The sequence below is a fragment of the Tachysurus fulvidraco genome, chromosome 20, assembly GCF_022655615.1.
Source record: "Tachysurus fulvidraco isolate hzauxx_2018 chromosome 20, HZAU_PFXX_2.0, whole genome shotgun sequence".
NCBI classification, from domain to species: Eukaryota; Metazoa; Chordata; class Actinopteri; order Siluriformes; family Bagridae; genus Tachysurus; species Tachysurus fulvidraco.
Window position 1 is genome coordinate 10,283,438 of NC_062537.1, and position 16,032 is coordinate 10,299,469.

At 36.6% G+C, this 16,032-nt stretch overlaps 1 protein-coding gene across 2 annotated transcripts in view; it reads right to left on the minus strand.

Moving 5' to 3' along the window:
- Window positions 1-411: 411 nt before the first annotated feature.
- esama (endothelial cell adhesion molecule a) overlaps window positions 412-16,032 on the minus strand; it is a 29,559-nt gene continuing 13,938 nt past the window's right edge. Inside the window, exons 1-7 of one of the 2 annotated variants that reach the window (XM_047804889.1) lie at window positions 6,736-6,822; window positions 6,016-6,158; window positions 5,517-5,703; window positions 3,922-4,077; window positions 3,622-3,744; window positions 3,210-3,342; window positions 412-2,496 (exon numbers count right to left, since the gene is read on the minus strand). In XM_047804889.1, the coding sequence (XP_047660845.1) occupies window positions 2,037-2,496; window positions 3,210-3,342; window positions 3,622-3,744; window positions 3,922-4,077; window positions 5,517-5,703; window positions 6,016-6,102 (1,146 nt within the window). In that variant the 5' untranslated portion in view covers window positions 6,103-6,158; window positions 6,736-6,822 and the 3' untranslated portion in view covers window positions 412-2,036. Of the gene's footprint in view, window positions 2,497-3,209; window positions 3,343-3,621; window positions 3,745-3,921; window positions 4,078-5,516; window positions 5,704-6,015; window positions 6,159-6,735; window positions 6,823-16,032 lie in introns of those variants that run through there. The other variant, XM_027151224.2, reaches the window with a different exon arrangement.

The following is a 16,032-nucleotide window of genomic DNA, read 5'->3' on the forward strand; positions in this document are numbered from 1 at the left end:
GTAATTTAGTGTCATCTATGCCATAATATGAGCATATCTTTAATGTACATACTGTATTTCTTGTTTATTACGGGGCATGGAGCAAAGTAAAGTATGGCAAAAGTCCAAATAAATGTTAAACCTTGTGGAAAAAAATAACCCTACTTTGTTTTTTACTCCTCCATTCTCTTTCATTGCTGCTTGAACTAAATGCCTGTTCTTGTTACTGTAACAAAAGGAAAACTACACACAAGATATTTAGCATTTTCTAGGAGTCTGTCTTCATTGAATTAAAATAATCTATCGAAATGTTCTCCATTTCCATCTACAGAACATGCCATATACATAATAATTTGAGATGCTCTAGAAGTGCATCTTCTATTCAGTTTGTTCTATGTATATGAAACACTATAAGAATTTACAACGAATTAATAGACTCACACCAGTGCTTTTTATATCATCCTTTAAAAAATACAAAAACATCCTGCAGGCAAAAATATAATAAAGTTATAATACAATGGAAGTAATTGAAACATTGTCATGTAATTATATTATAATTAGAGAACTGCAAGTTTACATACTGTACAACACATGGCCTAATTACTACTAATTCAGCATTCTGTAAAGATTTCATGAGGAAAGTGTTCAAGGTTTGGCATGTATGTAGATCTAATGACCTGCCTCTCTCTCTCCAGCATGAAGTTGGTTTATTCTAGCGTTGCAGTTTTTAAAAAATGTAAATAAATTTGGTTATTAAATAGGTATATTAATTTAATTGTAAGCATCCTTTAGTTTGGGTTGATCGGACTGAAAAAAATAAAAAAAGTGTGGAAGGAGGACGTGGTCAAGTGCTGCTGAGGGAAAATAAAGGTAAGGATCACACACACCTGTGCTTAACTATAGTAATGATTGTTCACTGGTGCAGTGAGCTGAGGCAGAGATAAAGGTGGGAGAGATGAGAGGATGCGTGTGCTTTTGTCTGATTTGTCATAAGTAACATTATAAAAAAAAATTGTGAGATAATATTCTAAATATTTGTGTGGTAACTGAATATTTGAATCCAAATACCTACTATATACACACTCACCAGCCACTTTAATTGGAACACCTGCAGATGTTATTATCCAATGATCTTTAGCCAATGCATAAATTCATGACACTGCATGAGCAGCAGTTTGAAAAAGATGTGTTTTTGGCTTAGTTGGTTAGCAGTTAGCTGGCTGGTTTTTCAGAAGAACTTTACTCCTTTACGCCTTTACTCCTCTTGGCTAATAGCTGTTGCATTATCAAATGGGGGTTATAGCTGCCAGAGGGATAAGAATTTGAAAGTGACCAAATGGTGGAAAAGATCATGTAGATAGAGACATAAATGACTTCAGTTGTTATGTCCACATAAAGGATCTTGCTGACCAAGGATCTTGCTGACCAAGAAAAAAAAAGGATCTTGCTGACCAAGATCGTTGCTTACACCGAATGGTGCGACAAACCACAAACCTCTTTAGACAGAAATGCATTGCTGATGAGAAAGGGCAGAGGAGAATAGGCAGACCTGTTTGAGTTGAATAAAACTGATAACTCTAATAACAGCTCTTTACAACCATGGTGAGCAGAAAGGCATCTCGGAGCATTCGATATAGTGAAACTTGTGGCTGATGGACTACAACAGCAGAACAACACATCAGCTTTCAACTCCTTTTAGCCAAGAACAGGATTCTGGGGTTGGTCTTTTTCCAGTCTTAAACAGGCTAATTACATACAAATGTTCAAAGCAAAAGCCTGCAATAAATTTATTGCTTTTGAACTAAGAAATGTGATCAGAAAGAAAGCCTTTTCTATGGATTACCTGGACCTGGCCTTCCCAGTTAAAATAATTACCCCCCAAACTGATCCACAAAACGTACAACAAAATCAATTCTGTAAATAAGATTACATCATACTGCACATTTTCAGGATAGTCAGTGAAAGACTCTTTCCTTTTGGAAAACCACCTCCAAATTCAGTCATTTCCAGTGTTAGTTCCAGCAGAGGGCGCTCTAAACAGCAAACCCACTTCAGCCCTAGACGAGAGAACCAGCTTGATTCTGTGCAGGAACCATAATGGGTACACCTCCCATACGGGAGAGATTGGCGGCACTCACTGCGCTCGGGGCAGGAATGTAGTGAGAGGTCGGAGGCTGAAGAGCTTCAGTCCTGGGTAGGGAGCCTCCGTTGGAGCTGGCAGGTGCTGGGGGATTGCTTGGCTCTGTGAAAGTGGTGGTGGTGTTGTAGCCGGGCAGAGCGTGTTCCACAGAGCTGGAGAGGCCTGCGGGTCGTGGCCGGTAGCTGGTGGTTCCTGTGATGATGGAGGCTGTGTCAGTGGCGGGTTGTCTGACAGGGTAATGGTGGTAGTAGTGGTTCTGTGTGTCATGAGGTAGAGGACTGGAGCGGACGGAAGACAGAGTGCCATTTTTGGAGATGATGTCTGAGCCTGTTCCACTCTTCGCCCAGGAGACACGTTTAGGGGCCTGAGCATCCTCCCTGTTTATAACACATGGATAAATTAGTGTTTAAATTTACATAGAATCACAAAATAACATATGGCAATGGTATAAACTGACAAGCTAAACTATTATGTTAAGAAAGAATAAGAGGAAACTGTCAGGATGCTCTTTACTTTCAGTAATTAAATCCTTTCGAATGCACAAGACAAATAAAAGAAACAACAGACTAGCATGAATCAGCATTACAGAGGAGATTTGAGGAAGAAAACTTGAGAGGAACCAGACTCACAAGAGAACTTCTCATCTTCTGGGTGCTAATTGTACCATATACTGTAGTAATAAATCATTGTTGTTCTACACGTTTATACTATGAAAGTCAAAAAGCATTTCAAGTTCAAAAAGTGTTTGAACAAGATGTTCAGTGTGAGCATATTGTGAAGAAGAGATCTGGGATCAACCCAGGACAGTACGTTTTATTACAGCAGCAGCTCTTATGTACAATTGTACTGTATCCAAGAGGGATAAAGCTGCATCTTTAATTTATTTTTCTCTAATATTCACTATGAATGCTACTATTTTCATAGAACAGTCAAAAGTACCAAATTAGTTTGGGTACAATCTTTTTTTTTTACTTACAGCTACCTGTATGTCATGCATGTTGTGAATAACACCACAGAAAACAGATCTGCATTTAGATGGAATATTGATATTTGCATATATGGTGGTATATAAAGTAGCAGTAAGTCTTACTTAATATCATTGGACAGATCTTCCTCCACATCCTTCTTTCTGCGTGTCCACAAGAAAACGATGATAAGGATGATGAGGATGAGGCCCACCAATGCACCCACTGTGGCTCCAGCTATCACCCCAGCATTAGATGCTATTCAAGAAGAACAATACATGTACTGTATAATGTTTGCATTTAAAAAGAATACGAGAAAAAAAAAGAGTATTCACATACTAACAGTTAACTGAAAAGTGAAATGAGTTGCATTTTGTAGCCTTTGCTAATTAACGGTTAAAGAGTGGAAAGCTTTGAGAGACACCCAAAGAAACACACATAGAAAACTGTCTGCGATGAACTGTCACTATGGTTTGTGTCGAGAAAGTAAAATGTACAGGACAAAATACACTCCAACATGCAAACAGTCAGACTTACAGGTGAAAACCTCCAGGTTGATGTAACACTTGGCTTCTCCTGCAGAGTTGGAGGCAGTGCATTCATACTTCCCTGACATGTTGCTGCTCAGATTATTGAGCTTCAGGGTTCCTGCAACCTCATCTGAAAAAGAACATGCATTTGCACAATTTCTGGGTGATTTTCCATCTTGTACATGCTGAGTAAACTGAACACATCATATTTTGCCAAATACAAAATACAATTGTACAAAACAATCCGGTCCACTAGTATTCAATGTTATGGCAAACAGTGATGCTCTGATCTGTAGGAAGAACTTACTGAGCATGGGGAAGAAATAGATCTCAGAGGCTGGGCTGGTTTTGGACCACTTGTATTTAGGTACAGGTTTGCCAGAGCTCGACAGGCACGTGAGTGTGACGTTAGATTTGACTTCTTGCTTTCCCTGCACCTTACAAACAGGGGTGCCAGGAGGAACTGCAAATACAGGGAGAAAAATGATAAAGCTAAGATAAAAATGGAATTCTGAATCATCTACAGAATTTATCATGAGGTGTGGACAAATCAGTAGCCCAGGTGCCTTTGTCTGGATTCTTAGCACTTCTTGGTGATCAACAAGCAAAAAAAAATAAAATAAAATAAAATTCATTATTGTCTTCCAAAAGCAAAAGTGTTAATGTTGTCTGTGTATTTAAACATGTGATCCATGATGATGTAACAATCACTATTACAGAAACTTTGGCACATGCTACCCACCTTATACTGCACTACACACTTCAGTAGAGTCACAAGAACAATCGAATGATTTTTACTAGTCGTATTAATTAACATGCAAAGATAACAGCCAACATTTTCATAATCAGGAACATGCAGATATGTGAAAACTTTTAAGTGCAACTAAGCCATCATCAGAGCCGGATTAACGCAAAGGCAAACTAGGCACGTGCCTAGGGCCCGATTGGCGGGATGGGGCCCAGACAGAGGGACAAAAAAAAAAAAAAAAAGTATAAAAAAATAAATTATAATAAAAATAAAATGTACAAATGTCCTATCTACAATTTATTTCATTATTTATTAATTAAATAAAAATAGTGACGATGTTTATTTAAACCATAGACTGTATTTATATAGAGGCGCCAGCCAGTTAAGTCCGAGGAGACATCAGCGGCGGTCAGATGTCAGAGCGGGGCAATAAATATAGCAGGCAGGTGTGTTTTGAGTAGTAGGCTGACTTTGAAGATGCTTTCGGGTGCGGCAAACCGTAAAAAGAAAAAAAAAATGGAGAAGAACAAAAGAAGAGACAGCGGGGGACTTTGCAAAAGTTTCTGTCGGGCAGCCGTCTGACAGCTGTAAACGCGGTGGAAGATGTGGCGGGAAATGCGGCGGAAGACGCGGAGGAAGATGCGGCAGAAGACACTGTGGCGCCCGTGTAATGACGTATAAATAATGAATATCAAAAAATAGTCTGATAGACTGTTTAATATACAACATAACCAATTTGTAACTAAAGACTGGGCTATGTAAAATGTGAATTAACTTTTATTAGTAACTTTGGTAAGTTTCAGATTTCAATTCATAAATAACATCGATGGAGGGAGGCCCAAAAAATGCAGCCTGCCTAGTGTAGTCCATTTATTTAATCCGGCCCTGGCCATCATACATCTTTTGCTAGCACAAAAACTAAAGATTTGCTAAAAAGATGCTAGCCAGATTCACATAAAATCTATTATATCATCATGTCAGCTACCATTTTTCGTGCCTAGACAATTAGGTTTCCAGTCAACAGAAACAAAGGTAGCACATAAGAGCCTTTATTTGTACCATGACTTACCAAACAACATAAAGGAACATATGTATGAAAGTGTAAATTTAGATGTACTCTATACTACATGTATAGTGACTTCCCTTGTACTCACCAGTCACATTAAGTGTCAGCTCTTTTGGAGCTCCAGGTGCAACCTGGCACATGTATCGTCCAGAATCTGACTCAACTGTGTTATTTATGTAGATTGACAGAATGCTATTAGGCATTTGATTGACAAAACCCACTCTGTATTTATACTGATCGCTGATGCTGACACGCCCATTCACATAGGAAATAATCTAGGGAGAGACAGAAAGTGAGACCGACATTAGAGACACAAGCAAACAAAAGGACTTAGATAAATTAAGTCAAAACCTAGACAAGTCATACAATTTCTGTGAAAATCTATCTAAGTGATAAATACTTGGTGTCAGAATTCTATTGGAAAGTAAATCTACCTAGTTTGTTCAAAATCAATTTTAAAATCCTTAAAATTTTCCTTCCTTATTTAATTGTCTTCCTTTCAGCTGGTCACTTCACTGAGGTCCGAGATCCAAGGTGTGTGTCTATAATAACAGTATAATAGTAACAATAGCTTACAAGCTACCCACCATTTGGGGTTGACCAGCCAGGTAGTTCCAGATGATGGCAGTGTTACTGAAGTCAGCTCCTGTATATGTGGCCTGAAGAATTGCCATCCGTCCCTGAATCACCTCCACATTCGTCTGCGGCAACTGAAGCTGGGCCAGAAGTCCTAAAGAAAGAGTGAGGAACATTTAAATATGGAGTACACAAAGACAGAGATTGTCTTTTTACAGAGTAATCTTAAAAAACAACTGCCTGTCTGCAGTACAATGTATAATACTGACAACAGCATACACTGAATGTGTAATAGCAAAGGGTATGAATGTTAGTACTATAGTACTATTAACAATAATGAAGTGTAGATGCATTGGAAAGGTGGATTATGGAGATCTTATAAACAATTTTTACACACTTGCTTAAACAATAACGATTCTTACAAAAAAAAAAAAAAAAGACTTTTCAAATGACATTCAGAAGAAAAATAAGACTTAGCACTGATAACTAAAATACAAAATACCTGCACCGTCATCATGTACAGGATTATGTTCAATAATATTCGCAATACAATACAATCTTATAATACATTCTACAATTAAGTTGTAAGATTAGACAGTCCTTTATGTTCTTAATCCTTTTACTCTTATGATTTCCTGCGAATTAAGATAAACAGCAAAATGTATAGACAACGCCGTTGTCATTTTCCATAGTGAGCATTAAAATAAGGCAATGTATTTCACATCAATCACCTCATGATGGCAGCAAATGGTCAACTCATCACAGCTTGCCTGGATCATAAGCTCACAGAGCTTCATGTATTTAAGAGACTGCTCATTCTAGGGACAAGTATAGTTTCAGACAGATTTTGTGTGTAAGGATATACAGTAAAGATCAGTGTGTATTGAATGTATGTGTGAAAACTCATAACCAACACAATCTCCTCAAAAAGTGCAAACATTCCGTATATACAAAATAATGAAACATATTATTAAAAATAATGAATAATGAATTATATTTACTATGTTTAAATCAAATGCCTTAGAGATCACCAACTAAGATTTGAAACACATAAGACAAACATACAGATTATACTGATATTAATTCTGATATGATAATCATGTCCTGGAATGGATTCAGGCATAATACAGTCAAAGGAAAATACATTCTTATAAGATTCTGGTTTATTTTGGCTAGACTGTATATAAATAAGAGGAAGCTAATGTGGTGTTCTTCTATTGTGTGCCATAAACCTCAAGGTTCATCACGTAGGTTGTGACATTCTTTTCTGATTACCACAGTTGTAAGGAGTGTTTTTTCCCCCCTCTATTCTGTGTCAACTTTAGAGACTGTTGTGTGTGAAAATCCCAGGAGTCTGGCAGTTTCCTAATACTCATATGTGGCATCAACAACCATGCTACAAATTCACCATAATCACATGCTGAAGCTTGATGTGATGTGCTGATGCTTGACTTCATTACATGAAGTTCTTGACCTGTAACTGCATGAATTTATGCAGTGTAACTGGTTGATTGGTCCGTTCAAAACAAATGTTTTACATACAAATGGTTATAAAGCTTTTTCCAGAGGATTATCTGTTTTTTTTGTACGTCTTAGCTGAGGGAAGGCGAGTCACACTTCTGCCTCAGAGGTCAATGTGTCACCTGCCACAGTGAGACCTGAATCATAATCCTGCAATTGTATAAAAAAGCAGAGTGTCAGGAGAGAAAAACGCTATATGCCTCCAGGTGTAATGGTGATTGAATAGTCAAAAGCGAAAAGTCAAGTGCAAGACATCCTGCTATTCCTAAAGCTAGTAATGATCACCCATTATCACAGCTCTCTAATGATATGTCACATCAGTCTGAGTGCTAATCTAATTTCCTCCCGTCTATCACATTAGCTTATCTAATGACCTGCAAAATGACTTTTGGCATTCCAATTTCATTCTTGCTCATAATCATGATTATTTTGCCTAATATACATAACGTATACAAAATCCATCTGTTACAAGAATCCTAATACACAGCTTTTAATGCTGTTGATGCTTTTCACACTGAGATAATATCTAATGATTCAATCTTCCCTTGAGCTTGCTTTGTACATTTCAATGCAAAACTTTGCTTGTTCTTACAAATGTCTATATGTTTCTGATCCAATTCCAGTAACACAAACAAAGTTCTTCAAAACTCTGCAAAAAAATGTCTGTGACAAGTGTGCCGATTCAAGCAAGAGAAAATGAACTGTAGATTGTACATTGAGCACTACATAAGGCAAACAGATGAACACCAACAGATAGAATAGAATACAATAGAATGTAACAGAAAAGTTGAGGCTCTACAAGCTGCTGGGGAAAGATAAAGAAGAAGATGAAGACGAATGAGGTTGTTCAGTGGTGAAGATGACATAAAGAGAGATATGTGATCCTGGTAATTAATGTGGAACTACGGACATTTTGTGGTAATCTCTTGTATAATGGAGGACTTGCCCTTAGCTATGCTGCATGGCAAGACTGTGAGAAGATAAGGACTGCAAAATAAGTCTGCCACAAGAAGATAGAGAGAGAGAGAGAGAGAGAGAGAGAGAGAGAGAGAGAGTGCGAGAGAGAGAGAGAGAGAGAGAGACTCATATCCATCTGCCTATTTACCTTTTGATGTATAGCAGCAAGTGGATCAAATCTGAATTACATTAGTGACATGAAAAAAATTACTTTTACTATTTATATTATAAAATTACTATTACTAAAACTACTTTTAGAGTGAAAGCTAAAATGTGTTTATGTGATTTTCAGTCACTATTCTGGAAAAAATGACAGATTGGCTGTCAAACTCTGAAAATACTGTGATGTCTATCATTAATCTCACACTTATTTAATCAAACAAACAACATATAACAAGAAAACAAGGAATTGTCTGTTGGTTTTTCAAAAACATTTAGGACAGTGGTTCTAGGATTGGGGTAGGTGAAGCATAGTCAGGGTGTTTAGTTACAGTGGTGAAAATATAAATAATGTTTATTACTGACATGTTATTGGCATTAACTAGTTCCACTGGTCAGATTAAGTCAATGCCTTTAAAACAAACCTCAATAAGCCTTTAATTTAGCCTACAAATAATGTCAAATTGGACTAATGTTAAGTGGAAGCTTCAGGGAATGAAAAGCTTTATTTAGCCAATATTGTGTTCATATGTAATAATGTATAAATATGTATGAATTCTATTCATGAAATAGTTATCTAATGGAGAGCTTGGAAAATAGATTTGTCTATTTGTTTACAATGTCACTGACTGCAAAATCTTTAAGAAACCCCAGCTGTAAGATCCTGAAAGAATAAAAAGTACCAGTTTAGGGCATCATTCCAGATCCACATCTCACAGCTACATCCAGTGTCTGTGTAAATTAGGAAGTTATACAAAGGCTTTTGTACTATGTGTCTGTTCGAGAGTATGTGTGGAAACTAATGGATCGTGTAGTGATTCAGAACAATATCAATTTACAGTGCCACTGACAAAGTGGAAAAACTGTCTATTGATTCTAAATTTTATGGATATCCCCAAAAATATTCATTGTATAATCATATTTATAAATCATTACATTTAATACACTGCATTTAGTATAAACTGTTGAGAAAAAGGGCTGATAAAATATTTTGTTTCACATTTATTTATATGTTCATGCCCACCATTAAAAAAAGAACTGCTATGCAAAAGGAAAGCACTTGATAAATTAAGAATATTACTAATGAACTGAGTAATATTTTAGAGAATCAATGATCCTTTGGGGCTGTTTTGTGACCATTAATCCAAAGAAGATTAACATACATGTGATTTGCACTAGATACTTGCACAAGATACTGTAGGACTGTATTGTATTCTAAAACCTGGATGCATCTGCCTTGAGGTTAAGGCTCTGAGCCTTAGTCTTCCAAGAAGATAGTGATCTCAGTCATTCAAAGAAAATGTCCATCTCCCACTTGAAAACTCACTGAAAACCTCTGATCCGAATTATATAATGCTAATAAATATATCTAATGAGCTGATACAAGACAAACCTGTTGCTCTGTTATGCTTCAGGGGTCATTTTACTAGTAATTTTACTTATGATTATCATAAGATTAAACATTTGTATCCTGATTGGAGTAGTCTCTTATCTAATGACCTAGAGACATTTATCCAGATTAACAGCTCAAGGAACAGTTTGTAGTAAAAGGGAAGGAAATGATATAAATAATATGCTATGGACTTCACTGTCATCAATCTCAACACAGTTGAACACCGCAACGTATTAGACAAGCCGAGGGAATACGTTGGAAGAAGAGTGTTGATTTCTCCAGCACAATTCAAGAGACTTGCAGAAGCTACACCAAATTGCTCTGAAGATGTTCTGAACACCACCCAAGACCTTATGATATAATTTCTGTTTGTCTTTACCACAGCATTAGTTTTTTATGGTTCAGTAGATAGTACTGTGATAAAAACAACATTACAGATACAGTATTAACTTTACATCCTGAAGACAATACTGTACAGTCATGTATGCTAAAGATGGACATTTCTCCTCTCAAAATCTTAAGACTTAATTCATTTGCAGAAATTATTTTATGTGTGAGTGGCTTGAGAAGATATATAAAAATTTTGAATATAAAGATTAATCCTTTAAAATCCATTTCACTTGCAAAAAAGATAACTGAAGCTACATTTCTATTCTGTTCATTCCAGTGTAATGTCTGGGGAGGTAAATGTATATTCTATAGTAACATGTCTCCATGTTGATGCTAAAAACAATGACCTCCTAGATACCAGTAAGCATTTCCCAATTCAATTATTATCTAAACCACTAAAGTGCTGATAAATTCGCAAAACTGAATAAATCTGTTGATAGTGCTGACAGATAATAATACACACCAATACCTAACCATCTGAACATCTGATTTGTGCCACTCCCATTAAACTAACGATAAACTAATAATAAACCAATGTGGTGTTATTTAACAAAGAAAATACCCATTTTTAAGTAATTGAAGAAATGTACAGAAACTCATTTATGTGTATTTAAGATTGATATGTCAAAAATGTGTCAATACATAGTGCCTTTTAGCATGCTGACACATAACCGATGGATGGATGGATGGATGGATGGGGTAAAGAGACAAGTTCAGCAAGGCTTGCCTTCCTTCTTTGGCCAATGACAGTTAAAAAGTGCACATAGCAAAGATGCTAATTATCAGATAAACAGAAGACTCATTTACCACACACACGCATACACAGTAATTACAGGCATCACAGTGAAACAGTTCTACTGAGATATGTTTATGAGGCTCTAGTATAATTGCAGGGTAAGACTCTTTAGGAGGAATTATATGTGTGTGTGCATGTGCGTGTGTGTGTGTGCTCGTGTGCACTTGCGTGCATGCATGTGTGTGTGTCACACACAGGAGAGCTTAGAACTCTGTATGAATCTGGAAGAATTGATCTGTCATTTCAGAGAGCAGATAAGCATCCGATTTGGAGGAGCTGAGCAGCCCGATGTTAATTGAAGCAGTAATGAGTGTTGTGTGAAATCTGATATAGCATTATACCGGTCCTGCATGTCACACTAACCTGAAAGCAGATCTGGCTCTGGGTTACTAATGAACAAAGATTATGAAATACTGTAGACTAAACTAAACTGCAATGACAATGTCAAGAAAATACTTTTAGTTCCTACACTAATCGGTTTTTATTTTAGGAATTTTTATGCATAAAATAGCACTCCTTGATTTGAACACACAGGAGTTAGTACTTCAGTTATACAGGCTCATCACTCCTATGATCACTAAAGTAAATGGACAAGTCCTGAGATAACAGAATTCTGTAAAGCCATGGTTCGATAGGGTAATGCCTACATGCACCTGGAAGTGAGGAGCAACAGAAATTAAGTCTTAAACCCTTTTCCTGCCCCTTTCGTCACTTCCTTTGAGACATTAAGAACCTGCACTTAGAGATAAAACAATGCCTGGGATATAGGTACAAAAATAGCAATCAGCTATTAACATAATAACATACATACATATACGTACATACAACCATGGCCACACCCACATGGACATAAATCCTTATCATACATCAGATGTTTTCAGCGATAGCTAGCAAACCTAAAAACTAGCAACACTAGCAGTAGCCCATCTAACTTGGTTTAACATGTCTTATTAAATGCTATTTTAACAACATAATGGATTTGGGAATTCCATACACAGAACAATGTCAAAGATTAGGATTACTGTTTTTATTAATCTGGACATTTCCACTCATAGTACATGAGCATGGTTGCACTTCGCTGAAGTGAGTGTTCTCAGCATCTGTGTTTCGATGACTCGGTGCGAGGAAAGCTGTCGCTCCAGGATCTCTGCTCATTACAGTTTGGGTGCCAGTACAGTTCTAGAGATGATTCACTTCAGTGGCCTGTTACAGCAATGATATTTCTCACCTCCACAAGGTTCTCAGAGCAGTTTCACAGAGCTTGTCAGCTGCCTTGCAGTGAAAGTTCTCATTTTTTCTAATATCTCCTCGTCATTAATTTTAGTACAGATTGACTTTTTCATTTTTGTACATCTCAGATCATTTGTCACTGTTAAACCAAATTTATTATTCTAATGTGCTGCAACAGGTCAAACTGCACTAATAGATTACAATTACTAATGTCTTTACTACTTTAAAACCTAATGCATTAAAACAGAATACAAGTCTTGTGACAGTGTCACACATGCTTATATTGAGCTTATACTTCGAACATGGCTCAGAAAATCTGATTTTATAATTGATCTGCTATTATCGTTTTAAAAGTGTATTCCTGTCCACCGCTCTCTACAAATCTCAGAAGCTCAATCTGTAGAAAACTGGAGCATGACTGGTGATGCAATCCACTCAGGACACCCTGGATTAAGATGATGAGTTTTGCCAGGATTACAGCACGAGTTACACGAACCGCCAAAATGTGATCATCTCTGACACACAAACCTTATACCTCACATCTTATGAAGCTAAATGCATCCCTTTATAAGCTGGGCTTTTACTTTATGTCAATTAAATAAACAAACACATATTATACTAACACATTTTCTCCTAGGTGATAAAAATAATAAAATAAATAATATTAATAGTCTAATTTGTTGTAGTGTCATGCAGAACAATAACAGCAAAGCCAAAGCAAAGCCTGGTCTGGCATGATGAAGAGGGGTTATATTTATGCTTATAATCTCACAGCATGTTTCCCACATGCTGTCAAATTGATTTTGCGTAAAACATCTGTCCCTAAACAATCAGTGTAATTTCTCTCCGAAGCATGTTTCACACAAGCAACTGAACAAACAACTGATAAATTCTCTAATAACAAACGTAAAAATAGGCCACAGTAGGCTCTTAGAGTGTGTAAAAGGTGAAAGGAAGGAAAGAAAACTTTCAGAGGTTCAATAATAACGGGAACTGCATTGTGTTTGGCTTGAAATAATCAGAGGATGATGTGTTTGAAGCTGCTTAGTGTGTGACTTGTGATTAGCTCGAAGGTCAACAGAGACAAACAGAAACAAAAGAATGTAGATAAAATAGTACGCCCACACTAACACACATTCCTCTGACTGCATTATGACTATAATTCTCTCTCTCTCTCAATCAATTTCAATTGTTTTTCACTTTTAGTAATTTAAACTGCATACAGTGTTGACAATTATTATTTTATTTAAAATATAATATTTTAAAATCTAATTTTATTTTGTGTTGAAAACAGCAAGTGATGATGAAGCACTGTTTATGGAAAAATACCAAGTTGGTGAGGGTCAGTATTCTTGGCTTCATTCCTAAAACACCAGCTTTAGTCAGCCATAACCCCATATGACACGAAACAAGGCACTGTAGTACCCTTTAAGTCCTGGCATAATAACAATCTCAATTTGGAGTTACTAAAATAGGGAGAAATATGCCCATGAACAGCAAAAATGATCTATTGTGACATTAATACAGTTTGTGTAATATCCCTGACTATAGTTATTATTGCTGTGCTTAATTTTTAGCCATTGAATTTCAAGGAACCCAACATGAACATTGTATTCAGAGCAGGAGAGCTCAAAAGCTTTCCATCATCATCATCCTGTACCACTGCCATGTGCTCCAAAGGGCAATTAAAATAACAAAATCCATGAAATGTGTTTAAAACGCAAGATTCTTCAAGCATTTCAGCAAACATAAAACATTAATTTTTTGTTTTGATTCCCGCCTCCGCCTTGTGTGTGTGGAGTTTGCATGTTCTCCCCGTGCCTCAGGGGTTTCCTCTGGGTACTCCGGTTACCTCCCCAGGTCCAAAGACATGCATGGAAGGTTGATTGGCATCTCTGGAAAATTGTTCGTAGTGTGTGATTGTGTGAGTGAATGGGAGTGTGTGTGTGTGTGTGCCCTGCTATGGGTTGGCACTCCATCCAGGGTGTATCCTGCCTTGATGCCCGATGACGCCTGAGATAGGCACAGGCTCCCCGTGACCCGAGGTATTTCGGATAAGCGGTAGAAAATGAATGAAAATGAATGAATGAAATTGTATTCCTCCATATAATAGTAAGAAACTGTACTCGTGAACACTTGTAAAAAAATTTTCGACTGAATTATATTGAAAGAGATGCACCTCATGGAACGGTGATAAAAACCAGATTCAAATGAAAATTTATAGTGTAAAGTACAAACAGAAGAAAAGAAACTCTAAAAATCATAAACATAAACATAAACTGTGGACATGCGGAAAGAGATACACTGAGACAGATCATGTTCAGCATGCACATATGACAACAAACAAGCTGAGAGAGATGTTGGAAAACTAAATAGTAATGCTAACAAGCCTTAAACAGACAACAGTCTGTTTGCAAAGTTGTCATGTTGGAAGCTGGACAAATGGGCAAGCATATGGATCGACGCAGCAAAACTTGCTCGGAAATAGTCTGAGGGACATGACAAGTGTTGCCTTGTCCTCCGAATTCCTCAGATCTCAATCTGATAGAGCACCTGTGGGATGAGCTGGACAAACAATCTGTTTCATGAAGACCCCAATTTACAATTTACATGCTGCTAACGAAAAAAGTTTCAGAAAAGTACCAAGTGAATTTCCTTCCTTTAGGGATGATGCGAGTAAAACATACAAATGTGGGGTGAGTACATTAGGAGATTTACAACATGCTTAAGTGAAAATATTTCATTGTCATTAATTCCAAAGAAAACACACTAACAAATATTTCTGGGACATTCACCCTTACACAATGTGACATGACACTTCAAGTGAACACAGTCAAATCATACAAGCAGCTATTCTTCTCTTGTTGTTTGCCTTCATTGTCACAGAAAAAACAAACAACTGAAGCTATTATAACTAGTTAGTATTAGGTAGGACTGGTAAGAGCTGCTCTTTATTTTAGTCTGAATTATATAGGTTATATATGGGTGGGACTTTTTTGGTGTTTTTTTGCAAAAACAACAACAACAAAAAAAAGCAATATAGTTTTTATTCTCTTATTTTATATCTAAGAGTTAAGATCAGCTCATTGTGCTATCAGTTAATATTCCCACCATGCTAGTGCATTAAATGGCATCTTGTCAAAACTCACACACACACACTCACACTCACAATTCCTCCAGGGTTTTTTTTTCTTCAGTTTTCTTGTATCTCAAAATATAGTGATATACTAGAGAGTGTCTGATAATATTTTTAATATTTTTGCGCTTCTGACTCTACCCTACTGGACATAAAAAAATGTATATATTTTTAAATAAATCATAATAACTCCTGTACTAATTCCTGAATGTCAAGGTCGTTTTTAACCATGAAGGTCTGATTACATTTTACATGTTGCATTTACTCGGATAAGCGGTAGAAAATGAATGAATGAATGAATGAATGAATGAATGTAGAATTTAACATTTAGCAAACAAGCCTTCTTCATATCAGCATGAGAACTCAATGCAGAACTACTGTTTGTTTTAATTTAACCATGTTCTTGTAATAGAAAGTTACACATTTAAAAGAAAATGTTCCATGAT